Below are 27,242 nucleotides of genomic sequence, written 5' to 3'. Positions count from 1 at the left end.
TGAACAGATCTGATATGCCAAGATTGGGTTCCAGAGGCTGTTTCTAAGTCTGTTTTCATGAAGTTTGCAGTCCCCCGCTGCTTTCCATAAAATTGTAGCATAAATTGGTCTTCGGAAGCTTCAAAACCCAGCATATTTTATTCCTTACTGAAGTACATACTATTGGGTGTCTTTATTTTTTCCAAAACAAAGCAAAAGTTTGCTCTAGGAATACCTGTAGTGGCCCATAAGAATTTCAATGATCCCTCCTCTCCTGTCTCCCCAGAGGAAATAAGTTGGCAAGGTTCACCGTATGTTTGGGTTTGCCCAGTTTTTACTTATCCTAGTGTAATTATTCATCATGCCACCTTCACTCTCAGAAGCGACCTGGTTTGGATGATGAATTACACTGTCACCTCTTCCCCAGGAATTTCTCAGCAGCTGGGGTATCTCCCTTGCTACCTCACCATTTACATGGAGGACTTTCTCCCTGTCCAACAAAAGCTTCAGCCACAGTGCTTTCTCCCAGGTGACTGGGAGGTCCTCACATGTGCCCAGCCTGTTTTGAATGCACATTAGCCCAGTAGGCGTTCCCTCAAGTTTTCACATTTTATCATCTCCCTCCCCTCCCCCATCTTGCTGATAATTGTCATAGGCAGGCCAGGGCACTTAAATTTATGTCAAAAGTAGCGTTATCCTTCAGAACTATATATTCTGCAGCTCAATTCATCCTCACATTTACCTCACATGTAGGTAAATGTAACATTCCTCATTCCTCACCAGTTGCAACTTAAAAAATGATACCTGCTTTCAAGAAGTTCGTCTTAAACGTAAACCTCTTCTTACTAGAACTTTTAACACTCACTGCTCTTGCGCTCAAATATAAGGTCCTTTTATATTCATCAAGTATCTCAGAGGCACTCATGCAAACGCAGGAAAAAGGTTCAAGCTGAGTAAGCAGTAGCAAGTAGCAATAGCAAGGACGCATCTAAGGAGACACACAACCCCCAGCTCCATGATTGGTCCCAGGCAGTTTTGTTCACAGGATGAACCATCATAAGTATAGGACCTTCTACATTGGAAAAACAAAAACAGGGAAGCCTGGGTGGCTCAGTCGGTTGAACGTCCGGCTTTGGCTCAGGTCATGATCTCACGGTTCGTGAGTTCAAGTCCCGCGTCGGGCTCTGTGCTGACAGGTCAGAGCCTGGAGCCTGCTTCGGATTCTGTGTCTCCCTCTCTCTCTGCCCCTCCCCCACTCATGCTCTATTTCTGTCTCTCTGTCAAAAATAAACATTAAAAAGTTTTTTTTTTAAAAAACAAAAACAAATCCGCTTCTCAATGATGATTACCTTTTGTGCTTAGGTAACCGTATTTTAACCAGCATAAAGGGCTTTATGATTTGGAGGCTCTCTTTTCCCCTCACAAGCATCCGCATTCCTTGGGTAATGTATTCACGGCTTCAAAGAGGAAAAGCAAATGTTTTGAATGTGGGATGCTGCTATCTTGAGCTAGTGCAGGATGAATTTGGGGCTGTAGTTTATAGATTAGGATGTGGACTCTCAAGGAAAAATTTGTTTTTCCATTTGTTTTAACCAGGCGACTTTCGGATGGTGGTTGGAGAGGATAAGACAAAAGTGTTGAATATTGTGAAGCCCAACATAGCCCACTTTCGTGAGCTCTATGGCAGCATACTGCAGGAGAATCCCCAAGTGGTGTATAAAATCCAGCAAGGCAGACTGGAGGTAAACTGTGTGTGGGAAATAATTTACATTGTTCCTAAGGCAAGAGCTATTTTAAGAGGAAGAAGTAAGGGTTAGAACAGTATGACTAGTGTGATAACATTTGCAATTTAAAAAGTAAGTTTCATATGGAAACATACTCTTCTGTGTATTTGGAATAATGCTAAAAAGTAACACAAGAGACTAGTAATAAGAGGCCACCTTTGGGGAGAGGAACCAGGGCTGACATGGGAGAGGGACCTGTCTTCACCACGTTTATCTTTTTTTGCCATTTGAAATTCTTATTATGCATACTAATTACCAATCAAAAATGAGTGAAAATAAACTCTCAGATTTACCTTCTTTTCGTCCCCAATCCCATTTGTGTCCCCAGATGTAACCTTACTGACAGTTTGGCATATATTCTCCCAGATCTTTTGTGTGCATTTTTGTATTTATTTGTACATATACACATGTATGAAGAAGTTTGGTCTTTGGTTTTGTTTTATATAAATGGACTATTACTTACACATATTATCCTGATGCTTATTTTTCCCCAGTTGTTATGTTTATTATGTCTTGGAACTTCCCTTTTGAAATATCAAATAAAACTTTCTTTCAGAGTATCTTTAAAAATTATATTATTAAGTTTTGAAAATAAGTATTAAAGAACTTTTCCTTTGAGGAAAGTGATTTGGATTTAAGGGTTTTTTTTAAACTATAAAAAACACGGGTTTTTATTTTATGTTTAGCATAAAGAACACTGTATTTTACTTTTTTTTTTTTTTTTTTAAGAGACAGAGAGGGACAGAGCACAAGCAGGGAAGGGGCAGAGAGAGAGGGAGACTCAGAGTCCCAAGCAGGGTTCAGGCTTTGAGCTGTCAGCATAGAGCCCGATGCAGGGCTCAAACCCAAGAAAGTGAGATCATGACGTGAGCCAAAGTCAGAAGCTCAACGACTGAACCACCCAGGCACCCCTGCATTTTACTTTTTTTTAAAAAAAATTTTTAACATTTATTTATTATTGAGAGACAAGGAGAGATAGAGCATGAGCATGGGAGGGCAGACAGAGGAGGAGACACAGAATCCGAAGCAGGCTCCAGGCTCTGAACTGTCAGCACAGAACCCGACTAGAACTCACAAAGCTGAGATGATGACCTGAGTCGGCTGGATGCTTAACCTACTGAGCCACCCAGGCACCGCCCCCCCACCCTGTATTTTACTTTTTTAATGCTCTTCCTCTTCCAAATAAAAGGGACACCTAATAAGGTTTTTTTTTTTTAATTTTTACTTTTGTCAACATAATGCATGCATATGGGTGTTTTGTTTTTTTTTTAAGTCTACTTATTTATTTTGAGAGAGAGGGAGAGAAAGAATCCCAAGCAGACTCTGCACTAGCAGCACAGAGCCTGATGCAGGGCTCAAGCTCATGAACCACGATCATGACCTGAGCCAAAACCAAGAGTGGACACTTAACTGACTGACCCACCCAGGCACCCAACATGCACGTGGTTTAAAAACCAAGTGGTACCTCACAGTTTATAATGAAAAGTAGCCGTTCCCTCCTGTGCACTTTCCTACTCCTCAGTGCTGCTTCCCAGAGGTGAGGGCTACCCTCTCGCTAGAAGGCCCGATGTTTACCTCCATGTCTCTAAACAATATGATTTGACTGTTATTTCTTGCTTTCCCCTCTTTTATGCTGCATTTTTGTCACCCGTCTGTGAAAGAAGAGGATTTTTTTACTCTTATGCCACTCCCATCAACATGCACTCACGCATGTGCGTACGCACCCCCACCCCCCCACACTTCCCTTGCCACCTCACTTCCTCTTGCTTCACATATAGTTATTTCATAATTTTCGGTTAGGTTAATATTCAATATTTATTATGAGAACTTATTTTTCTTCATTGCTGAGGTATACTACTATGAAACTTCCTTTCCTGAACAAATTTGTTTTTCTTGGAGTTAATAATTGTCTCATTTTCTTCATTTGCTTGGTTTTCTGTGTACCTATCACTAATTCATACCCTCTTATAAATCTTTATAGCTTCTCCCCTTATAGACAAACATCAGGCATTTTCCATTTCTTGTTTTTCTTGGGGACATCTCTTCCTAGAGCCCTGCGTACCCTGTCTTTTCTGGACTGGTTGTTTTCTAGGCTTGCTGCACAGCTCTTTTCCTGGAACATCTTTTCATTATCACCCTGGGGATTTTTTCTGCCTCTCTTCTTTGGTAATTTTTTATTTTCTGCATCTTTTATCTTCCTCTTTCATGGTAACACTTTAATTTTGGTGAATTGTACCTTCTAGTACCTCTCTAACATCGGTTGCAAGGAAGGTAAATTTTTTGACTATGTACATCTGAAAATTCTACCCTTGCACTGACTGATGGGGTACATATCACATTCTAGGTTGGAAATAATTTTCCCGTAGACTTTTTAAGTCGTAGCTTCACTTCTTCTAGTTTCTGAGTGTTGTGTTAAAAAGTCCAGCGGCATGGGTGCCTGGGTGGCTAAGTTGGTTAAGTGTCCAGCTCTTGGTTTTAGCTCATGTCGTGATCTCACAGTTCTTGGGATCAAGCCCTGCATCATGTGATTCTCTCTCTCCCTGTCTCTCTGCCCCTCTCCTGTTCATGCACATTTTTTTCTCTCTCTTTCTCTCTCTCTCAAAAATAGATCAATAAACTTAAAAAAAAAGTCCAATGACATTCAGATTGCCTGTCCTTTAGATGTGACCTTTTTAGCTCTTGGACAGTGTTTAGGATCTTTTCCTTTTTTCTAATGTTCTTAAATTTCATGATGGTTTGTCTTTATATATGTGTTTTTCACTATTATTCTGGCATTTCATGAACCTTTTCAGTCTGGAAATTCATGAGCTCCAGTTCTAGGAAATTTTATTATTTCTATAATAATTTTCTTCATACCCATTTTCTTACTTTGTTCTTCCTGGAATTTCTGTTAACTGGTTGTCAGACCGCCTGGTTTGATCTTTTTTGTTTCTCTTTCCTCTTTCCTGTTTCCTTGGGGATTTTGTTCTGCTTTCCAGAAGGATTTTTCAAATTGATCTTGTAGCACTTCTATTGAATTTTTAATTTCCTCTGAATGTTCTTTTTTTCTTATAGCATCCTGTTCTTGTTTTACAAATGCATTAGCTTTCCTCAGCCCTTTAGTAGTCTTTATTATAATTTTTGAAGTTCTATCTTTGTCCCTACATGGTCTCTTTTTCTCTTAGATACCTTTTTCATTTGATTCACCCTTGTCTGCTGTTAGAAGCTTTCCTCAAATGTTTGGATATCCTTTGTGTCCTGTTTTTAAAAAGAGAGGCACTCTCTGAAAATGCAGACTGGAAGTTCTTTGTGATGGACAGGGCTTGTCAGCTATGGGCTTCACTGCAGGATTATGGGGCAAGAGGGACCTGGCTTTTTCTTTAGAGGACCCCACGTATCGGTATCTGTAGGATTTGTCCAAAGGGACATCATCTACTCCCTGGTTCGGGATCAGGAAGGATAACATGCCTACCTGCCAACTTTCAGGAAACTTTTGGGAAACTGAGCAAGGGGAAAGGGCTGGAAATTTTCTTTGACTGTGAATATAAATGTTTCCAAGTTCCTCACTATGGCCTGTGAAAGTCTGCATAATCTTAAATTCTCATTGTTCTCTTCGCCTGGGGAAACTTAAGGGGGTAAGATGAACTACAGTTCCCAGGCTGCATCTGGTCTGAAGCTGTAACTGACACCCACCTGCTCCCTCAGTGACTACCTATTCTAAATTCCCCTCACCCTCATCTGGCATTTGTGCTGGGCTCAACCTGGTGGCCCAGACCTTCATCCCTGAGGGGCCTGAGACCGATTACCGTGCCCATCTCAGGCTATGGTTGCTGCCCTTTCCATCTACCACCAACATTGGGCAAGTGATGCTGAGAGATTGTGCCAGCAGCCCTACCCCTGATGATGAGGATCTGTTACTTCTGCCAGTATGGTGACTCCTTTCAGTGTCTGCTGGCATGGGATCTGAAGGCAGTAGGTGGCAGTCCTAGCTTCAAGTTTAAAGTCCTAAAGTTATGGAGATGGGAAGCGCACATTTCCCAAGTGGGTCACTGGGAATGTTGGTAGGCAAGGCCGTCTGTTACACGCCTTGGTTCCCAGACCTATGTATTCTACCAGTTGAGAACATAGTACTAGATAGCAGGCATTACTTTAGGATGTGCACTGCACCCCGCATGCTCACAGAGTACCGTCTCCAAGCTGCTGCCTCAGCTGTTCTTCATTGTTCGGCCATAGCGTTTTTTACCGGCAGCACTATTGGCATTTTAGGCTGGATGATTCTTTGTGATGTGGGCCCCAAGTTTCCCCTTTTTGAGAACTGCTCTATGAGTCTGGCAGCCTTGGTGCAGTGTTTGGTAGGAAGAGTGGAGCCATGGTCCTGTGCCATTGCTACATCTGTGTACCTCTTGTGCTCTAAAGTGGGTCCCCTAAGTGATGTTACACAGCACAACCATGTTGGGGAAGCAAGTATTCTGTAAGCCCTGGAATGGTGCTGGCTAGGTCCTGCAGGCAGGAAAGGCAAACCCATACTCAATATATGTGTTATTTCCAACCGAGATGAATTGCTGCCCCTTCCCATGTGGAAGGGGTTCAATGTAGTCAGCCTCCACCAAGTGGCTGGTTATTCTCAAGAGATGGTCCTATTTTCAGGATCTCAGTGTTGGCTTCTGTTGCTGTCAGGATAGAGTTTCCAAAGCAGCAGTAGCTAAGTCAGCCTTAGGCCTAGGCAGAGCCTCTATCCCCGTCACCATGGCTACTCCTTCGAGAAGCCAGATGCCAGCACTGGGATGACAAAGGCTGTTGAATCAACTGGCTGAGTTTTTCTTTTGGTTATTGTTGGTTCTTTTGTGAAGGATGCTCATGCTGGACATTAACATACAATACAAAGATCCTAACACCTGTGCCCACCTCCAGTAGGTCCATCCACATGCCTCTTCTGCCCAGTTTTTTGTCTTCAGTCTTCCAATCTTTTTCCTTTTAGGTGCAACCAACCAACGATCCATGCTTTGGTCCCCATGAGTCTTTGTATATTCTTACCTGGGCCCACTTTTCCATGTTGTGTGCATGACCAGGTACACTCCCTGAAGCATACCCATTTGGGAAGATTTTCCCTTAATGTCTTTCAGGGCCATCCCTGAGTGAGGCTGTAATGCATCATTTTTAGTTTGTACATGCCAAGTCAAATCCTCCATGAAGCAAGCTCATCCCTTATCTTCCCCCAAAATCCAATCACAAGGGAACCTCCCTGTAGCCATATGCATGACCCAATGGGAAAGTAGAACGGTATGCACTGGAACAACTGTGCTGTACTCTACGTTGTACAGCTGTACACGGTTGTGCCAATGCACAGTAGATATTATGGGGGCCTAGGCTTCCTGTTTGTGGAGCTCACTACTTCTGGCCTTACTTCTGTCCAATGCTAGTATACCCCTTTCATCTTCAGTGCAATACTGTTGAGCCTGCCTGACCTTAAGACTTGATGGATACAGGAGGTTCCAGCTCGTGATGGGCAGTTCTTGATGCATGGTGACTTGGTGACCCATGGTTAGGAGCTCCATCTCTCCATCTCTCCGTCTTGTATCTAGGAGCTGATTTCAAATGGTGTATGATTCTTCACTGCATATGGCAGGGCCTTGCCCCAGAACCCTAGCAGTCCACATTGTGATCTCCTCGAGGGAGCCTACCACAAGCTTCCTGTGGCTTCTTTTTATACTGAAGATACACTTCGTACTATAGAGTTTACAGGGTTGTGTGGCCCAAGGGGTGGGGCTGCTTGCACTACTGCCTGGATCTTTCGTAGAGCTCTTTTCTGCTCTGAGCCTCACCAACCTGACATCCTTTTATATCACTTGGTAAATGGGTCTGAGCATGACACCCAAGTGTGGAATATGCTGCCTCCAAAATCTGGAGGGCCTACCAGGCATCATGCTTCAATCTTAGCAGTGAGAGGTGCGAGATGCAAGAAACTGATCTTAACTTTGGGGAGGATGTCCCAGCATGCTTCACACCACTCGACGCCTAAATACTGATGTGTTTAAACTACTGATGTGGTAGGGGCGCCTGGGTGGCGCAGTCGGTTAAGCGTCCGACTTCAGCCAGGTCACGATCTCGCGGTCCGTGAGTTTGAGCCCCGCGTCAGGCTCTGGGCTGATGGCTCGGAGCCTGGAGCCTGTTTCCGATTCTGTGTCTCCCTCTCTCTCTGCCCCTCCCCCGTTCATGCTCTGTCTCTCTCTGTCCCAAAAATAAATAAAAAACGTTGAAAAAAAAAAATTTTAAACTACTGATGTGGTAGGCTCCTGAAACTTCTACCCTCTGGAGTATGTCTATCTATCAAGGACTCCAGTGTGCTTACCCCTTGTTGTTTATCAGGTAACAGTAGCAACATACCATTGATGTAGTGAACCAGCATGAGATTATACAGAATGTCCAAATAGTCTGGTTTTCTTGGGCTATCTTATGACAGAGGATGGGAGAGTTAACATAGCCCTGAAGCAAACCATAAGAGATACTGTTGTCTGTCTCATGAATGTGAGCTGCTTCTGATCCAACTGCCCAGTAAGAATGGAAAAGAATGCATTCCCCAGGTCTTGGCCCCATCCAGATACCTGAAGTTCTGCTGACTTGCTCTAGCAGACTTACCACATCTACAGGAGATGTAACAGGGACTTCTACTTGGTTGAGTTGTGGTAGTCTACTATAATCTTCCAGAACCCATTTGGCTTTTGTGAGGGCCAGACTTCATGGAAATATGATGGAAACCAATAGGGTTCTCCAAAGAAACAGAGCCAGTCTGTGTGTGTGTGTGTGTGTGTGTGTGTGGAGAGAGAGAGATTGAGATTTTAAGGAATTAAATTGTGGGGTCTGTCAAGTTTGAAATTTACAGGGAAGAGCCAGCAGGCTGGAGACCCGGGAAGAGTAGTTTTAAGTCTGAGGGCTATCTGGAGGCAGAATTCCTTCTTCCTCAGGAGACTTGAGTCTTTCTTCTTAAGGCCTTTGACTGATTAGATGAGGCCCACCTGCATTCTAGAGTGTAATCTGCTTTACTCAGAGTCTACTGACTTAAATGTTAATTATGTTGGACCAAGCAACTGAGCACTATAGCCTAGCCAAGTGACACAAAATTAAACATCACACCCCTGCATCTTTAGGTTTACAGATGGCATTAATCTCTGCCTTTCCTCCTGAAATGTGTTGGGTTTTTTTAGTTACTCTGTTGGATAAGAGGTAAAAATGGCAGCTTCAGAGGCTTCCACTCACTTCCATATTATGACAACTCCAGAATGCCATCATGGAATATGCTTTTTAGGACCATTCCTGGTACCTGTTGGTAGGATGGGAATTGAGTGGATCTGAAGCAAGCCCTCATCTGATCCTATGGTGGCGCTGTAGAGCTAGATGGCCCTTCCTAGTTATCCTAGCTTGGGGAAGAGAGGCCAGTGGTACCCCTTCATCTTCTCATCTTGGGATCCAATCAGCTCCCTTTGGTTGAGGATAAGTCTGAGAGAGACTGTAAGAGAGGGATCCAGCTGATTTTCCCAGCAGCTAGTGGAATGAGTACCTTGGCTCTTTAGCTCATCTGCTTTTTTAAAATGTCAGTTGTATTGAGATATAATTCACATACCATAAAATTCAGTGGTTTTTAGTATATTTACAGAGCTGTGCAACTGTCACTACAATCTAATTTGACATTTCCATCAGTCCAAAAACATCCTTGTTAGCAGTCCCTAGCTCCCGTTCCCCACAGGCAACCCCTAATCTGTTTTCTGCTTCTATGGATTTGTCTGTTCTGGACACTTCACATAAATGGAAACATACAGTATGTGGTCTTTTCCATATCTGCTTTTAAAATGCAGTTTGAGGGGCGCCTGGGTGGCTCGGTCGGTTAAGCATCCAACTTCGGCTCAGGTCATGATCTCACAGTCCGTGAGTTCAAGCCCCGCATCGGGCTCTGTGCTGACAGCTCAGAGCCTGGAGCCTGTTTCAGATTCTGTGTCTCCCTCTCTCTCTGCCCCTCCCCTGTTCATGCTCTGTTTCTCTCTGTCTCAAAAATAAATAAACATTAAAAAAAATTTAAAAAAAAATAAAATAAAATGCAGTTTGACTCTCACAATTTAGCTGAATGCTTTCACTACCATGTTTTAATGGAGAATCAAAGAGTAAAGATGATTACACAGAATTTAGCAATTTATTTGAACATGTCACCTAATATTTTGTCTCTTACACATGCCTATAAGCAAAAATTCCAGTGCATTCTTTTCCTCAAGAGAAAGCAGTAGCAAATACTTTTTTTTTAATTAAAAAAAATGTTTTTATTTATTTTTGACAGAGAGCAAGAGAGAAAGAGCGCATGTGAGCCAGGGAGGGGCAGAGAGAGAGGGAGACACAGAATCCAAAGGAAGTCTCCAGGCTCTGAGTTGTCAGCACAGAGCCTGATGCGGGATTGAACCATGAGATCATGACCTGGGCCCAAGTCAGATGCTTAACCTACTGAGCCACCCAGATGCCCTGCAAATACTATTTTTTAATTCCTCATATTACTCAAGCCATTTGGCATCTCTGAAATTCCTGAAAGTTTCATAGATAAACCCTTACAGAAATATAAGGTCTTTTTGGCTAATCTCAATTCTTAGCCCCAAAATATGAGTCCATAAATGTTATTTCTAGCAAATCTACAAAAATGTCCGCATTTTTTGTCCTTTGTCTAAGCAAAGCTGAACAGTGGTCAAATCCTGTGAATTTAGAACCATCTTAATGATGAATATGAAATATTCAGGTTAAAAAAAAACCTTTACTTTTACTGGAGCCACAAGATAATAGTATTTTCTTCTTATTTGCATTAATTTTATAGAAAACTAGAAAATCCAGGCATTAATACTCAATAAATACTTGTGGAATGAAAAAAGGTGGTAGAATGAGTGAATTCTAATTGTTAAGATGTTAGTCATATCTGGAAAATCTGAATCTGAATACATTTGTCTAATTTTTTTCTTATTGTTCTCTTAGTCAAAGTTAAAACCTAAACATTTGTTGAAAGAATACAAGACAGATTCTTACCTGGAAAATAATGGATGAGTTGTTGAGGGCAGGGTTACTGGTTCTCACCTGGGCAGGCAGTCAATGTTTACATGATTTTGTAAAAACTTAGTTCCATGAAGCAAAGTATATTAAACTGGAGTTAGGGAAGCAAGGTGTGGCCTCGGCTCTGTGGCTAACTTTTGATTCACAGTAAAGTCTGATGCATAGTTTTGTATGTTTTGTTTCTGTATTTGTCTTTCAACTTGATGTATTTAGAATTCTTGGGAATAGAAACCCCTGGTTTCTATTTCTTACCTAATCCTAGGTAAGAAATAATGACAACTAAGTTTTATTGATGCAGGTATACATTCCTTTATTCAACCAATGTTTTTTGACTACCTCCTGTGTGCTGGGAGATTAAAAGTGAATAAGCTTAGTCCTTGTCATCAATTTATTCCTACAGCTTATGAAACACAGCATGGTAAGTCAAAGGCCCAGAAGGCAGGAGACACGAGGTTAGAGCACCCCTCTCTCCTACTGGCTGTATAATCCTGGGTGTGTCACTCAGCGCCCTGCCCCTCTGTTTAAAATGGAGAGAGAGTTTGAGTGCCTGGATTTGCTGAACCTCAGTGAATGTTAACTGTAGCCTCACTTCCTTTAACTGCTGGATTTAAGACAAATAGAAATTTTAAAACTGAGAGTGAGAAATTGATCCTTGAAAGAGGCTTCTATTCTTTTCTCATGTAAAAATGGACTATGATAGGAAAAGAAGTGGCTTTTTTGAAGGAACATAGGATCTGAACTCTTAGGCATTCAGTTTCAGAAAAGGAGTAAGTCTCCTTAGTATGCCGCCCAGGGTATGGGTTCATGTATGTTTGTGTGACTTGAAAGCCATATGTCCTTGAATCTTTATAGAATTCAAAGAACTTACCATAGATATTATCTTTTTTTTTTTTTCCTTAGATAGATAAAAGCCCAGAAGGACAATTCACTCAGCTAATGACATTGCCCAAAACCTTACAGCAACAAATAAATCATGTTATGGACCCTCCTGGAAAAAACAGAGATGTGGAAGAAACTTTATTACAAGTTGCTCATGATCCAGACTGTGGAGAGGTGGTGCGACGAGGTATGTTTATGAATTTGACGTTGAGGAAGTGCTGGCCGTGGGTAAAAAGCAAACTTTGTGACGGAGACATATTCTTTATTCTTTTTGCTTAATTGAGATCAAGAGACAGATTGTCTCAGGGAAGAAGAAAGCACTAACAATCTGGGGTTTTTCCAAATCTAAATTGTCATTTGTTTGAAGCAGGGTGGCGTAAGTACTTCTGTTTTCAGATTCCTGGGTCCTAAATCACTGTCAAAGGGGGAAACAATGTTTGTTTTGGTTCCAAGAGCATAACTTCTAGAAGTTATTCCAAAGACTCCTCTGTGTTCTTCACGGTGGTCTGAGAAGGAAGGAGACTGGTAACTTTTAGTGCTTTTGTAACATCAGGAATACAGTTTTCATCAGCCAACTCCCCTTCGATGTGTCTCTGTGTGTTCACTAGATTCCCTCTGACGTGGCCCATAATATGTTCCACATATTATCCCCAGAGCCTTCCTCATGTTTACCCAAAAATCTTATCTTCGGAGATCCACTTCCTTTTGGAGGTGTTAAAGATAATGTAGAAAGGCAGTCAGTAAAGAAATAGTTACGATTGAAAACAACTCCCTCCCCCACATACCATGTTTTCCTGTTTTACTGAGTACGTATTTTATGAACTCCTCCAGGATGCGGGCTCCTGCGCTAGATGCTCTTGACCGTGACGGTACTGAGCGTTAACTCCAGTGGGCGGACCCACGTACTCTCTCGGGGACCTGCCCCGGGCTGTCAGAGCATGCATTCAGGTTACCATGTACCTATTCTGAAGATGAGTGAGGAGGCATATTGTTTGTTCTTTCCCACTTTAACATGATTCTGGTCACAGGAGTCCTGTATATGTTTTCAGAATGAAAGCTCTTCTCCTAGGCAGAAACTTTGGGGTTTTTCTTTTAAGTCATTTCAAATCTTGGGGTTGAGAACCAGCAGCCTTAAGCAGATTTAAAGTCATAAAATGACCTTTGAGGGTGACTTAATCCACCCCCTATTAATAAAGGTGAGGAGGACCAGGCCCAGAGGGGACCAGGCATTTGCTTGTGCTCACAAGTTGGTGACATGGCCGGCGGCTCCGGGCTTCTGGCCCTTAATCCTGATACCCTTCCCACTGTCATTCTGTGACACCAGGACAGAGATGGATTTGCTCATTTTACTGGATAACTGGAAAGAACATTTAGTTTTAGGTTTTAAAAGTGTTAAGATGACTAACATCTGGCTTTTTTGGCCTCCTTGTTGGTTTTTTCTCACAGGGCTTTCAGCAATTGTGAGACCTTCTAGTATGAAACAGAGCACCAAAGGCATTTTCACTGCCGGTAAGAACTTTGGAAAATCTATGCTTGATGTGCCTCCTGGATTGAGTGGCCTCAGCACTCCTGATTAAAACATAAAGCTTTATCTGTATCCTGCAAGTACTTCTGAAGTGCTGAATTTTGATGGGCATGAACTAGGACATAGCAATGGCATACAGACAGACAAAATGGAACTGTCATCTGGTCTAGAGAAGTCAAACCATGGGAGGTGATGTTGGAAGCCTTGCTCCCCTCTCAGTTCTCTGAACAACTCCTCATATACAGCTTGTCCCCTGGCTTTTGGATTTCTGAAAGTTACCTGTGCATATTGTTGCAAAAGCGGCAGTACCTTGCCCTTCCCCCCACTGCCTCTCTCCAGAGACCCGTAATGGGTGCTTTGTCTGCCCTGCCCGTTTTCTCTGTAGTGGGTGCATGCTGCTGCCTCCCTCCGTTTCAGTTCCAGGCATCATCTGTTGACTGCTCGCTCTGGCAGGTTAGAATTTGGCTCTCGCACCCACCCTGCCCCACATACTCACCACTCCCATCCCTTGGTCCTAAGGTAGTTGCTTCGACGAAGTCAGTTGCCTGAGTTTACAGCATATGACTCTGCTATTGTGATTCATAGGTGAGCCACATCATACGCTTTGCTTTCCCTGCACCACTGTCTTTTCCCACGTAGATCATCTTCCGTGTCTTGCGAGAGGGATCCCGTCTCCTGACTCTTGTGCCTTTTGTTTTTGCGGTGCCCGCTCTCATTTTGGGGAAGCACGCCATCCAGTCATTTCCTAAGAAAGGATGCAAGGAGGCAACTCTGGAGACCATATACAACTCGAAATATCTTTAGCTTACCCTCACATGGAATTGACACTTAGGCTGGAGAGAGATAGAAATCACTTTTTAAAGAATTTCAATATTATTATTCCAATTGTCTTCCCACTTGAGGATTGCTATCGAGGCCCAACACCATCCTGCTTCTCAGTCCTTCATGTGTGTTCTTTCTGGAAGCCGATTAGGTCTTCTCTTGCCCCAGGGCTCTAACATTTCTCAGGGATATACTTTGATAATGAATCTGTTTTTATCTATTTTACTGGGTACTCATTGCCCTTTCATTTTGGAAACTCAGAAAAAAAGAATATAAGAAAATGTTCTTTTATTGTTGCTTTAAGTTCTCATCTGTTTTCTCTCTTCTCTTTCTGGAACTCCTTTTTTTCAGATATTGGACTCCTTTGGTTTTGAAGAGCCCTTTGGTTTTCTTTCATCTGTGTTTTTGTTTTTATCTCTTTATCTTTTTGCTCTGCTTTCTGGGAGATTTTCTCAACTGTAGTTTCCAACCCTTCTATTGAGGTTTTTGTTTGTGCTATTATATGTTTTAATTTCCAGGAGCTCTTTCTGTTTTGTTTTGTTTTGTTTTGTTTTTTATTCTCTGAATGTACATTTAAAAACATTTTTTTTTAAACATCCTGCTGTTGTCTTATGGGCCTAAGCATTTGAACATAGCTTTGAATATTGCTACACTGCCCTCCAGAATGATTGTATCAATCTATAGTCCTACTAGCAGTAAAGGAGAGTTCTCATTCCCCCCCATTTTCTCCAGTACTTGGTATTGTCAAATGATGGACTTTCCTAGTTCAGTCTTTTGTGATGTGACCATCTACTGAGCCTCTCTCATGTGCTAGCCATGCAGGATACAGAAGTGAACACAACACCATCCTGCCTTCAAGGAGTTCATAAACTAGATGTATAAATTTGCAGTAACAAGGGATAGATGGCACAGAGCTAACCCAGAGAAGCGAGTAATCTTCCAGCCTGATTCTGATCCCTGGGCTGAGATTGCCAGGAAGCTGGTGTGGTCACACCTCTTAACCTCTCACCCCAGCTGCCTGGATACCCAACACAGTGTTTGGCCTCGAGGACACAGTGTTGCCTTTCTGAATCTTTGGGAAGATTCAGCCAAAAATTCAACAAAGATTTAGTAGCACATGTGCCAAATCTACTCAGCTAAAGATTTTGCTACCACTCAGGAGTGTATAGCTTTGCATTTCCAATTAAGATATTTAATCTATGATCCTGCTGGCTTATCCTAGCAAGGTGAAGATGAGGCGTCTTTGTTTGCTTGGGTGGTTCAGCCTATTAATCTGTGATTTGCATGATTGCAGCTTCTTGGGTGGGGCTGAATGCTTTATTTTTTTTTATTTTTTTTTTATTTTGAGCCTCTTATGCTTTAAAGAATTATTAGATTCATGGATTTTTTTTTTTTAGTTGTGATCATGTTTTAAAATGTTTCTTTTAGAAATTAAATTAAAATTTTTACAGATGAAAGGACAGGATGTCTGGGATTTGCTTCAAAATCAAACATGGTGGAGGGAAGTGGGTAAGGGGTAGATAACACCAGATTGGCCATGAGTTGATATATTGTTGAAGCTGGGTGAAGAAATGAGACATACTGTAATATTCTATTATAGTTTGAATTTTTCTCTAATAAAGCATTTTTCTAAATCCATCATCATCTTGAGCATCAACCTGAAATGAATCTTTGGTCCTCTTTCCACTCATTCTTTCCAGTGGCCAGCAGAGGGCAGTGGGTGACACCTAACAGAAGCCACAGCCCGGTGTTTCCTTGTGGCCGTTCCTAGTGCCCAGTGCTGGTTCCCCTGAGTGCTCACTGCCTGCTTCCTTTTCCTTTCTAAAGATGCCTTATCGGATTGTGGAAGCCCAGAGTAACAGAATGTATGCAGCCTGCTCTGAGGGTGCAGAAATTGTGAAAAGTGTTGGGCATCCCTTCAAGGTCTATGGGTTTACTGACCTCACACTCTGGCTTCTCTGGTTTTACGGTGGTTTGGGGCTGTGATGAAGGCAGCCCAGGCCAAGGGCAGGGGTTTATGAGCCCCAGAGACTAGGGTTCATATTCCAACTTAAGTACTGTGCCTTGGGCAAGTTACCTAATTTTTCTGAGTTTTAATTTCATAGGGATAATTAAACCTGCCTCACCAGCTTGTGAAAATTACATCGTAGGATATATAAACGCATCCAGCACTGTGCCTGGTCTTTCCCTTTTTGCTATTATCACCTAAAAGGTTTCGTGACCCCTCCTTAGAATATGCGTCTTTGCACTGTCATATTCAGATGGCACGAGCCCACCCATTAACCAGGTCTCCAGTGGGAGTAAACTACAAACAAAAGGGCCTGAGTGGCTGGTTTACTGTTTGTCTTCCCTCTCTTTTCACATCAAGGTTCTGAACCTCTATGCTTCTGTACATTGTTCTTTAGAAGTCCTTTTGTTGTGGTCATGGCTGTTGTTCTGCTTGCTGCACTAAGACAAAATCCACCAAGTCCTACCTGTGTTCAGTTTTTCAGCTAGCTGGTGCATCATGTGCAGGTGAGAATCCCAGTGTATTTGATGGAGTTTGTATTCGTTATTAGCCATTCTCATGCCTCCCTTCATAGCCTCCCACTGGGGGGGAGGGGTGAAAAGGAAGGTTCAGACTTCCCCCTTAGCTAATGAATACCTTTTATATTGAAATATGCTTAGCTTCAGAGGTACATAGCTAACCAAGGAGCTAAGCTTCGGGTCAGAAGACCTGGACTTGTGTTGCAGTTATTCATTTGTTGCCTCTGTAACCTTGGTATGTTAATTAGCCCTTCTTCCTTGAAATGGAGGGGTTACTAATACCCAGCTCAGTACATGTTCTGAGAGGGTCCAGTATGTACCTAGTAGGTGCTTTATAAACTTGGGTGAGTCTAGATCTAAATTTCACTCTATTCCTAGGAAAGATAGAGGCCAGGCATCTATAACCAGCCCAGAGGATTGCCTTTTCTAACAAACTGTTCGATAGCACGATTGCCTGTTCTCATGTGGTCTTACTACCTCCAAAGCCAAACACTGTTTTCCCCTTTTAGACTAACTCACCAGCAGCTCAGGAGAAGTGAAAGGCCATTTAGTCTCCTGATACTGGCCTGCTCCTCTTTTCATGGTGGCAGCAGATGGCATCACATCTCAGACTGGTCACAGAAGACCAGCTAAGCAACCTCTCATATTCTTTTTTTTTTTTTTTTTTTTTTTTGAGAGAGAGACAGAGCACAAGCAGGGAAGGGGCAGAGAGAGAGGGAGACACAGAACCCGAAGCAGGTTCCAGGCTCCAAGCTGTCAGCACAGAGCCTGATGCAGGGCTCAAACTCGTGAACCACAAGATCATGACCTAGGCCGAAGTCAGACGCTTAACCAAGTGAGCCACCCAGGCGCCCCACAATCTGTCATATGCTGATCAGCAGCAGCCTTCCCGTTAACAACCTGCTTCAGTATTCTGGTATGGGAATAAGAGAGAGATGGTGGAATATAGTGATGAGAAGTAAGCAGAAGCCAGTGAAGGGGGGCCTGAAAAGCCAGGCAGAGGAATTCAGAGTTTATTTTGAGGGCAGAGGGAAGCCACTGAAGGATTGTAGCAAGACCTCGATGGCTACAGAGAATAGAGAAGAGAGGGAAAGGAGATAAAGCTATTGCTCGGGAAACTGATTAGCTCTGGTTGCAGCCAGTCAGTGGAGGAGTTAGGCAGTCTGAACTCAGGTCATTGCAGGCAGAGAGGAGAGATGTACACAATATTGAGAGGGCAAGTTACCTGTTCCAGATGATTGGAGGGACATGGGAAGTGAAGGAGAGAGAGGAGTCAAACAGAACTCCCAGGTTTCTGGCTTGGAAAGCAATGGATGTTGCTGCCATTCCCAGAGGTGGGGGCAGTCAGGGAGGATGATGAGTTTAATTTCTGAAATCTTGCTTTATTTTTCCCCACTTCACTTCCTGGTCAGTCATAATTGACTCTGGAGACAGATACCTATTTACCTCTCTAGCTTCAAAGGATTCAACTGAATTAACAAAACAGGTTTAGTCTTGTTCCTAAAAAGTTTCTGACATACCTGAGGGGTTCCTTACCAGCCCTTTCCTGGAACATGATAGAATGATCATTGATTATCCTCTGCTTCTGATTTCTTATTACTAAAACACTTCTTCCATTTTTTGGTACCTACATATTAAATAAGAAGAACGTATAATAGTTACGGGTTTTTTTTTTCCAGCTTATTATTTAACCCAAGAGTCCTTAAAATAAGTTGTACTTCTGCTTCAAGAGATTTTCTTCGTAGATAATGTCTATGGTTGGAAAATAATTGGAAGACTGTTTGGGGGCTTGCTGATTTTCCCTCATAAATATCTGAAAAGTAGAATTATGGGAACGGAGAGCCCTCTCACAACCTACTCCTGTCTCTGCCTCACATTGCTTCCTGGAGAACCGTGTCTGTCATCAGACCCGTCTTGTTTAAAGTCACATAGGGATTCATGGTCTTACATGTGAGTAACTTTGCTGCAGGTCACATGGAACAAGCTAGAAATCAACAGAAGTAAAACCTTAGGAGCCATATGTTGAAGTAGATTTCTATATGCTTCCAAAACAGGTCTGACTTTAGATACTAATCAAAATCCATAATGACTCACTTTAGGTAGATAAGAATCTGTCTAAAGACACGGTATCTAAAGAGATACTCCATCTTTATCCTTTGGAGAAGGAGCAAAGACAATGACGGTGGTTCTAAATGTCTTCCCCCAAGACACATTCTAAATACAGACTTCCTAAATCACCATCCTTTTCTATAGAAAGAGAGCAGAAACCAAAAGTAGACTTAAGGTAAGCCAAGTAGAATTCTGTGGATTGTAAACTGTAAGAGCAGAAACCATAACTGTTGTCCATACCAGTATTCCCAACAGCTAGCTCGGTGTCTAGTATTATATAGATGCTCAATAAATACTGGCTCAGTGTATTTCAGTGACCGAATAAATCAAAGATTCGAGGCTTTTGGTAGTAGAAAAAAGATCTCCATATGTACAGAAAACGCATATATCAGAAATTTGGTGAATTTTCACAAAGTGAACACTCATGAACCTAGACCCAGATGAAGAAATAGAACAGAACCATCCCCCAGACGATGTGCCAGTCAAGGTCACTGTTCCTCCAGTAGTAACTAGTGTTTGACTTCCAATGCCATGCTTCTGTTGTGCCCATTTTGAACTTTAAGCAAATATGTAGTCTCCTGTGTCTTTCACTCCCCATTAGATCAATGAGATTCAACATGGTGGTGGGAGCAGCAATAGTTCATTTATCCTCATTGCCACGAGCCCACTGTATGATTATACCACAGTTTACCCACTCTATGTTAATGGTTTCTTGGGTTGGTTCCACTCTGGGGCCATTATAGGTAGTGCCACTGTGAATGTTTCTGTACCTGCCTTTTGGTGAGCAAACCTGTGCATTTCTCCTGGGTGCATACTTAGGGGTGGAATTACAAGATCATAAAGTATGTGAATGTTCAACTTTGGTAATACTACCCAATAGTTGTCCAAATTACACTCCCACTAACTGAGCTCCTGGTGCAGCTCCTCCTTACTTGATACTATTTTTTTTTTTCATTTTAGGCACCCTGAGGGGTGAGTAGTGGTATCATATTGGAGTTTTAATTTACATTTTTCTGATGGCTAACGAAGCTGGGCGTTTGTTCCATGTTTATTTGGATATCCTCTTTTGTGAAGTGCCTATTCTAGTTTTTTTGCTCATTTTTCTACTGAATTGTCTATCTTTTCATGTTTTTCATTTTTTTTTAATGTTCATTTTTGAGAGAGACAGAGACAGAGACAGAGAGACAGAGCACGAGCAAGGGGGGGGCAGAGAGAGGAGACCCAGAATCCAAAGCAGGCTCCAGGCTCTGAGCTGTCAGCACAGACCTGGATGTGGGGCTCAAATTCACAAGCCGTGAGATCATGACCTGAGCTGAAGTCGGACGCCCAACTGAGTGAGCCACCCAGGTGCCCCTGAATTGTCTACCTTTTCTTACTGAATTCTCTGTAAAGTCTGGATACAGGTCTTTTGTCTGATATGCATAGTGCGAAAGTCTCCCACGTGGTGGTTGTCACTTCACTATCTTGATGGTGTATTTTTTTTTAATTTTATTTAAATCCAAGTTAATTGTATATAGTGTAGTAATAGTTTCAGTAGAATTTGGTGATTCATCACTTACATATAACATCCAGTGCTCATCCCAACAAGTGCCCTCCTTAATGCTTATCTCCCATTTAGCTCATGCCCCCACCCACCACCCCTCCAGCAGCCCTCAGTTCTCTGTATTGAAGAGTCTCTTATTGTTTGCCTCCCTCTCTGCTTATACCTTACTTTTCCTTCCTTTCTGTTTTATTTCTTAAATTCCACATATGAATGAAATCATATATTTGTCTTTCTCTGACTGACTTATCGCTTAGCATAATACACTGTAGTTCCATCCACATTATTGCAAATGGCAAGATTTCATTCTTTTTGATTGCTGAGTAATATTCCATTGTATATATACAGAACAGCAAAACATGGCTACATGGTGATGCTCATGTACTTTAGGTATTCTTTATCCGTCTTCTTTATCCATTCATCAGTGGATGGACTCTTGGGCTCTTTCCATACTTTGGCTATTATCAATAGTGCTGCTATAAACATTGGAGTACATGTGCCCCTTTCAATCAGCACTCCAGTATCCTTTGGATAAATACCTACTAGTGCAGTTACTGGGTCACAGGGTAACTCTATTTTTAATTTTTTTGATGAGCCTTCATACTGTTTTTCAGAGTGGCTGTACCAGTTTGCATTCCCACCAGCAGTGCAGAAGTATTCCCCTTTCTTCACATGCTCACCAACATCTGTTGCTTCCTGAGTTGTTCATTTTAGCCTTTCTGACAGATGTGGCATGGTATCTCTTTGTGGTTTTAATTTGTATTTCCCTGATGATGAGAGATGCTGAGGATCTTTTCATGTCTGTTAGCTATCTGGATGACTTCTTTGGAAAAGTGTCTATTCATGTCTTTTGCCCATTTCTTCACTGGATTATTTGTTTTTTGGGTGTTAAGATTGATAAGTTCTTTATAGATTTTGGATACTAACCCTTTATCTTATATGTCATTTGCAAATATCTTCTCCCATTCTGTCAATTGCCTTTTAGTTTGTTGATTGTTTCCTTCACTGTGCAGAAACTTTTCATTTTGATGAGGTCCCACTTGTTCCTTTTTGCTTTTATTTCCCTTGCCTCTAGAGTCATGTCTAGTAAGAAGTTGCTGTGGCCAAAGTCAAAGAGGTTGTTGCCTATTTTCTCTTCTAGGATTTTCATTGTTTCTTGTCTTACATTTAGGTCTTCATCCATTTTGGGTTTATTTTTGTGTATGGTGTAAGAAAGTTGTCCATGTTAATTCTTCTGTGTTGCTGTCCGGTTTTCCTAACACCATTTGCTGAAGAAGCTGTCTTTTTTTCCATTTTCTTTCCTGCTTTGTCAAATGTTAGTTGGCCACACATTTATGGGTCCATTTCTGGGTTCTCTATTCTATTCCATTAATCTCTGTGTCTCTTTTTGATTACAACTTTGTAATACAGCTTGAAGTCTGGAATTGTGATGCCTCCAGCTTTGGTTTTCTTTTTTAACATTACTTTGGCTATTTGGGGACTTTTCTGGTTCCATACAAATTTTAGAATCATTTGTTCTAGCTCTGTGAGAATGCTGGTGTTATTTTGATAGGGATTATATTGAATGTGTAGATTGCTTTGAGTAGTATTGACATTTTAATAATATTTGTCCTTCCAATCCATGAGCATGGAATATTTTTCCATTTCTTTGTGTTTTCTTCAATTTCTTCTATAAGCTTTCTATAATTTTAAGTGTATAGATCCTTTACTTGATGGTATCTTTGGATGAAAAGATGCTCTTAATTTTTTTCAGCCCAGTTTATCAATGTCCTTTATGGGAGCAGCTTTTGTGCCCTGTTTAGGAAATGTTGCCCACTCCCAACCTCATGCACTGTTATTCTTCTACCTGAACTGCAGTTAGAATATTAAGGCCGAAAGAATTCTTTGTTCCAATCTGTTGGTTCTTAACCTTCTGCAAATCCTGGCTCCCTGTGAAAATCTGACAAAAACTGCACACTCTGCACAGAAATGCACACGTGCACACAGACAGCAAACTTTCCTACAGTTTCCTCCTCACTTTCCTACAGACTGACGTTGTTAGAGAACCCTGAACTAGTCCAACCAGTCTTTTTGCAGATGGGAAAGTCAAGGTGCAGAGAGAGTGAGTCACAAACTGTAAGTTTGTGGTCCAGCTGCAACTAGATTTCAGGTCTCTTGACTCCTATTCCAGTGCTCTTTCTAACACAGTTCCCTCCTGCAGTCTTTCTGAGACTCACTCTGTCAGAGCCATCAAAGGGAGAGACTGTTTTCAACGAAGAGAGGTTTCTGTGCAGTAGCAGCAAAACATGGCTACATGGTGACGCTCATGTACTTTAGGTATTTACCTTAAATGTTATGCTCCAAGGAGTCTGTACGTAAGGTTTGTGAAGTTGCGCTGGGACTTAACCATGGTTGATGCGTCTTCCTCTAGCTGTGACTCAATGCCCTGGGGTTGCTATGTTGAACCTTACTGTATGCACCACCTGTGTTCTGCTTAGTGTCTTGATTGGCTCCGGCTGGAATATTAAAAAAAAGAACCTTACGTAATAAGTTTCCAGTCTCAATGCTCAACTGGGTGAGGTTCACCAAAGTGGTTGCTCCAGGGAGAAAATTAAAAGAGGCGGAGGCAGAGAAAGGAGCTCTGAGTTTCTTGACTACGCTATGTCAGTTTGCAAATAATCACTAGAAAAGCTGGGCCAGAGTTTATAGAAGTATTCGCTAACAATTTTCCTGATATGCTGCCTTTTTACCCACCACTGCCTGCAGTAGCTTCTTTGAAGGTTCTGAGTGGACTGGGCAGCTTCCAGGTAATACACCCAGGTATTTTCAAGAGACCACTCAAACCCCCATAGTAGGAGTCTCCAGAGTTAATCCTATTACTCATCCACAAAGCTTAAGGTGCACTGTCAGAAGTGTGTGTTTCAGACTTGCAACACACACCACAATTTGTATCTCATGATGAAAAAGACTGTTGGGATCTTTGGGCCACACCCTGAAACACAGACTAAATGATCTCATCCTCAGCACAAAGGAAGTTGAGCCCATAATACCGTCTGCAAATTGGATCCTATTAGATCTGACAGACAAATAGCATCCCATTATTCTATCCCATTTTACTTCTGTCCCATTGGCCCCCAGAGAGCCTCTCCTCCAGTTTCATCAGGTACTTGTGATTAAGTAGGTGGGGAGCTAGAAGGTCACATATCTGGATGAGGTGCATCTGTCACATCATTTCAAAAACGTTTACCGAATACCTGCCATATGCCAGGCACTGTACTAGATGATGGGGATACAGGGACAAATGAGGCATGCTCCCTGTCCTTAAGGAGCTCCCAGTCTAGGCAGAGGGACAGCTCAGTAAACTGACAAGCACCACGCAGTGTGGTAAGTGCTGTACGCATGACCAGCACAGGTGCTGTGGGACCAGGAGGAGCAGCATCTGAATCGGCCTGGGGCGTCCAGGAAGGCACTTCTGCAGAAGGAATCTGAAAGGGGGATGGAGTGAACAGACGGAGAAGGATGGAACTGATACCTGTTCTGGGCAGGCCGGTGGGGTACTCAGTGACACAGTGGCAGGGAACTGGGGGTGGTTGGGATGCAGGCACTGGGAGTCAGAAGGGGGGCTGCGGATGTCCATTTACATGCAGCGTTTTGTCTTTGTTTTCCTTTCTCGTTTTTATTTTTTTATTTAATGTTTTATTTATTTTTGAGACAGGGAGAGACAGAGCATGAACAGGGGAGGGTCAGAGAGAGAGAGGGAGACACAGAATCTGAAACAGGCTCCAGGCTCTGAACTGTCAGCACAGAGCCCGACGCGGGGCTCGTACCCACGGACCGCGAGATCATGACCTGAGCCGAAGTCAGCCACTTAACCGACTGAGCCACCCAGGTGCCCCATCCTTTCTCGTTTTTAAAAGAGCTACTGAAGTCAAAGGCTGACGATAGACTCAATAGGCTCGTAACTCGAAAGATTCACTTATCCCATTAACTCAGGTACCTTTGGCATTCATGTCACTGTGGCAGTAATGCCTAAATCAGAATCTCTCCCCCTTATGTTGACCATGGTGATCCTTAATCATCTTCGGCTCCCAGGGTCTCCTGGGCCCCACCAATCAGCCCATCACTGCTGCCTTCCAAAGACAGGTCTCTGATGAGAATATCATGGAAGCTCTAGCAGAGTATCTGGTCATCAAGCCCCAACTTTCTAACCATCTCTTCTTTTTGTCTTTTAGGCATGAAGAAAACAGTGGTTTATAGTTCACTAAAACTACACAAAATGTGGAAAGGATGGCTGAGGAAAACATCCTGATTTTGCTTGCTTTTATATATGTTATGTGTAGTTGAATAAAGTGATCCTTTTTGACAGAACAGCGTTTGTCACTTTGACGCACTGCTTGAATTTGAAGATACCTTGGTTTGTATAATATTTGATTTTGAAACGTATGTGTTAGACATTTATCCAGGGGAGACCCAAATGCCTTTGAGGACTTACCATGAGAAGAGAAGAATCCTCTTTACATACAAAACCATCTGTGTCCTGCTCACATAGGAGCTTTAGCTGTGGTCTGCGTTTTGGTACGTGAGAGTCAGTGAACGGAGAAATTATGCGTACAGTTGTGGACATGCAGCCCACGGGTGACAAGCAGGGAAGTGTGGCTACCTCTGTCTCTGAAGTCTCCTCTTCACCTGGCTTTTTCCATTGAGAGCTCACAAGTGTCATGTCAACATTTTCCTAGACCTAGGCTTTTTACATTTCTCTTTGTTCTCCTAGAAGGTGTATGACAGTGACTTGTGGGTGAGGAGCCTGTGACCATCACTTGCAGAGCCTTCCCTATCGTAACAGGAATGTTTGAGTAATAGGCAACCCACCGCAGAGGGCTTTGAACAACAAACAATACATTAGCTCAAAGAACTGAAAAGCTAACAGTGTGGTGGGCTTCAGGGTTGGTTTGATCAGCAGGTTGACAGGATCGCTCAGGACTGTTTCTCTCCAACTCTTCTCTCTGCCTTTTGTGGTGTTGGCCTTATGCTGAGGCTGGCTCCCCCTCATAGTTCTGAGACTGCTGGCAACAACTTCAAGGGCTATATGCTTCCCCATTTGCATTTGGGGAGACAGACCGGGTTTCCTTCAAACTTCCTCTTAGAAAAGCAAGAAAACTTTCCAGCAGCTCCCAGCAGGCCTCCGTCTGGTTTCATGGGCCCTAAGTGGGTCACTTGCCCATCTCTGAGCCAGTAAGTACAGAAGCATGGCTGATAAGCTTAGGCCTGAACCACTTGCTCCAACCCAAGAGCCAGCTGTCCCTCAAGCTCATGGGATGTGGGGAAGGTGTGGATGCCAGGACCTTTCCTGATGAGGTGACCCAAATCCTCATTCCTGAAGGAGCTGTGTCCTTATTGGATTGCTCTAGTTAACTCTTGTTAACTTTTACTGTTGAGCATGGCTCCAGGTTTTACGTATTGAACAGTGAGAATTTGATAGCGCTTACTATTCTGCAGAACATTTCTCATGACTCTTATCTTCATAGCAATACTATCAGTAGGCACTATTATCCAACTTATAAATGAGGAAACTGAAGCTCAGGTTAAGTAATTTTCCCAAAGTCACACTGCTAGTTAGATGGGAAAGCCAAGATTTCAAATCCAAACATTTGAATAGTCTGAATCGAGCTCAGTGTTCTTAACCACTGTGCTATTCCACAACTGAGCACACAATAGGTGCTCACTAAAGGGTAGTGTTATTGTTGATATTACTTCCATTTGACTGATACCTGTCTTTTGGAGACTCTTTTATTCACTGCCCTGCAAAACTAACCAGTTAACTAAATAAAGCTTAAATAAAGAAATTTCTTTGATTTCTGTCCAGAATTCTTTAAAACACTGTTCCAAAATTTACAGTCATCTAATGAAAGGCCTGATCCCCAAAAGAGTGCTTCCTCACAAATTGAGAGTCATGGCTTCTAGTGATAACATTTCCCTTTATTACCCAGGTGACCTTGGAAAAAGCTTTGGATTTGGTGACCATAGCCTCATGATCAGATTCCAGGTCAGCTGTACCACAAATCAGCCAGGTGACATTGGGCCCTCTCTGAAGGAGTTGATGCTTGAGTGTTCACACTCCGCTCGAAGGTGAGCAGGCTTTGGGAGACTGGAGAAAACATAGTTGGCTAAGACCATAAATACAACACTATCCAACACTGGTGGGCTGCCTTGGCCCACAATCATATGTCAGAACCCAAGTGACGCCTAGATGAATGTCAGAATGTCCATGTGGTCAGAGATATTCCTTCATACTTTGTCACAGAACTTCTTAGTAATTCTGTAGCTCCCTGGGGGGTTGCTGAGGGGTCTCTATGGCCAGAGTCTTGGATTGCACTACCAGCTCAATCATGAATTCCTTTTAGGTACTATGTGGCCGATGTGTCTTCAAGTCCCATGTCTCCCTCCTGAGCCTTGCCCTTCTGTTGTCCTGGAGCTGGCCGTCACCTTTAACAACCAGATACCACTGCATTAGACTCAGAGAAGATGCTCATTGCTCTAGACACTGTCCTACCAAAAAGTTACTGAGCTAGTCTAACCCACAGAAATGCCCGTTCTCCAAATCCCAACTTGTGGTAAGGAGCAAATGAATTAGTTTTATAGGCACAGGTGGGTATCTGTGAAAGTACTTTTAACAAGTGAAGGATTGAACGGAACAGGGAAAATGACCTGACATTTCTTCAAGGCCGAAACACCAGGTGTGATACATGAACTGCTTCATTTAATCCTTAGGCTACTTCTACAACATAGATATGAGCCCCAGTTTTTTACAACCAAGGAAACCCAGGGTAAAGAAGTTAAATAACAGGCCCACTGGCCCATGGCTCCATAACTAGTACATGGCTAAGTTGGGACTTGAATTCAGGTCTGTCCCACTCAAAAGACTATTCTCCAGTATCACATTCCACTTCAGGTCTTGCCCGTAAGATGTGGATAATCCCTGGATTGTCCAGATTATTTCTATGATTATTATCAGTTATCACTGGCCATGGAGCTAAAGACACCTGGT

The 27,242-nt window shown here is 42.5% G+C and overlaps 1 protein-coding gene across 4 annotated transcripts in view; it reads left to right on the top strand.

The window, feature by feature from the left end:
• TAMM41 (TAM41 mitochondrial translocator assembly and maintenance homolog) overlaps positions 1–26,758 on the top strand; it is a 51,670-nt gene extending 24,912 nt beyond the window's left edge. The window contains exons 5-10 of one of the 4 annotated variants that reach the window (XR_006195362.1): positions 1,576–1,721; positions 11,718–11,883; positions 13,143–13,205; positions 24,430–24,611; positions 26,185–26,323; positions 26,599–26,758. Coding sequence is in view for 2 of the 4 variants with exons in the window: in XM_042910998.1 (XP_042766932.1) it covers positions 1,576–1,721; positions 11,718–11,883; positions 13,143–13,205; positions 16,412–16,539 (503 nt within the window). In the remaining 2 variants the exon portion in view is untranslated. Of the gene's footprint in view, positions 1–1,575; positions 1,722–11,717; positions 11,884–13,142; positions 13,206–16,411; positions 16,558–24,429; positions 25,480–26,184; positions 26,324–26,598 lie in introns of those variants that run through there. The other 3 variants (XR_006195364.1, XM_042910998.1, XM_042911007.1) reach the window with 3 other exon arrangements.
• Positions 26,759–27,242: the final 484 nt, after the last annotated feature.

This window comes from Panthera leo, chromosome A2 (assembly GCF_018350215.1).
Source record: "Panthera leo isolate Ple1 chromosome A2, P.leo_Ple1_pat1.1, whole genome shotgun sequence".
Lineage (NCBI taxonomy): Eukaryota > Metazoa > Chordata > Mammalia > Carnivora > Felidae > Panthera > Panthera leo.
The sequence above is the reverse complement of the archived record's forward strand: the minus strand, read 5'-3'. Positions and strand labels throughout refer to the sequence as shown.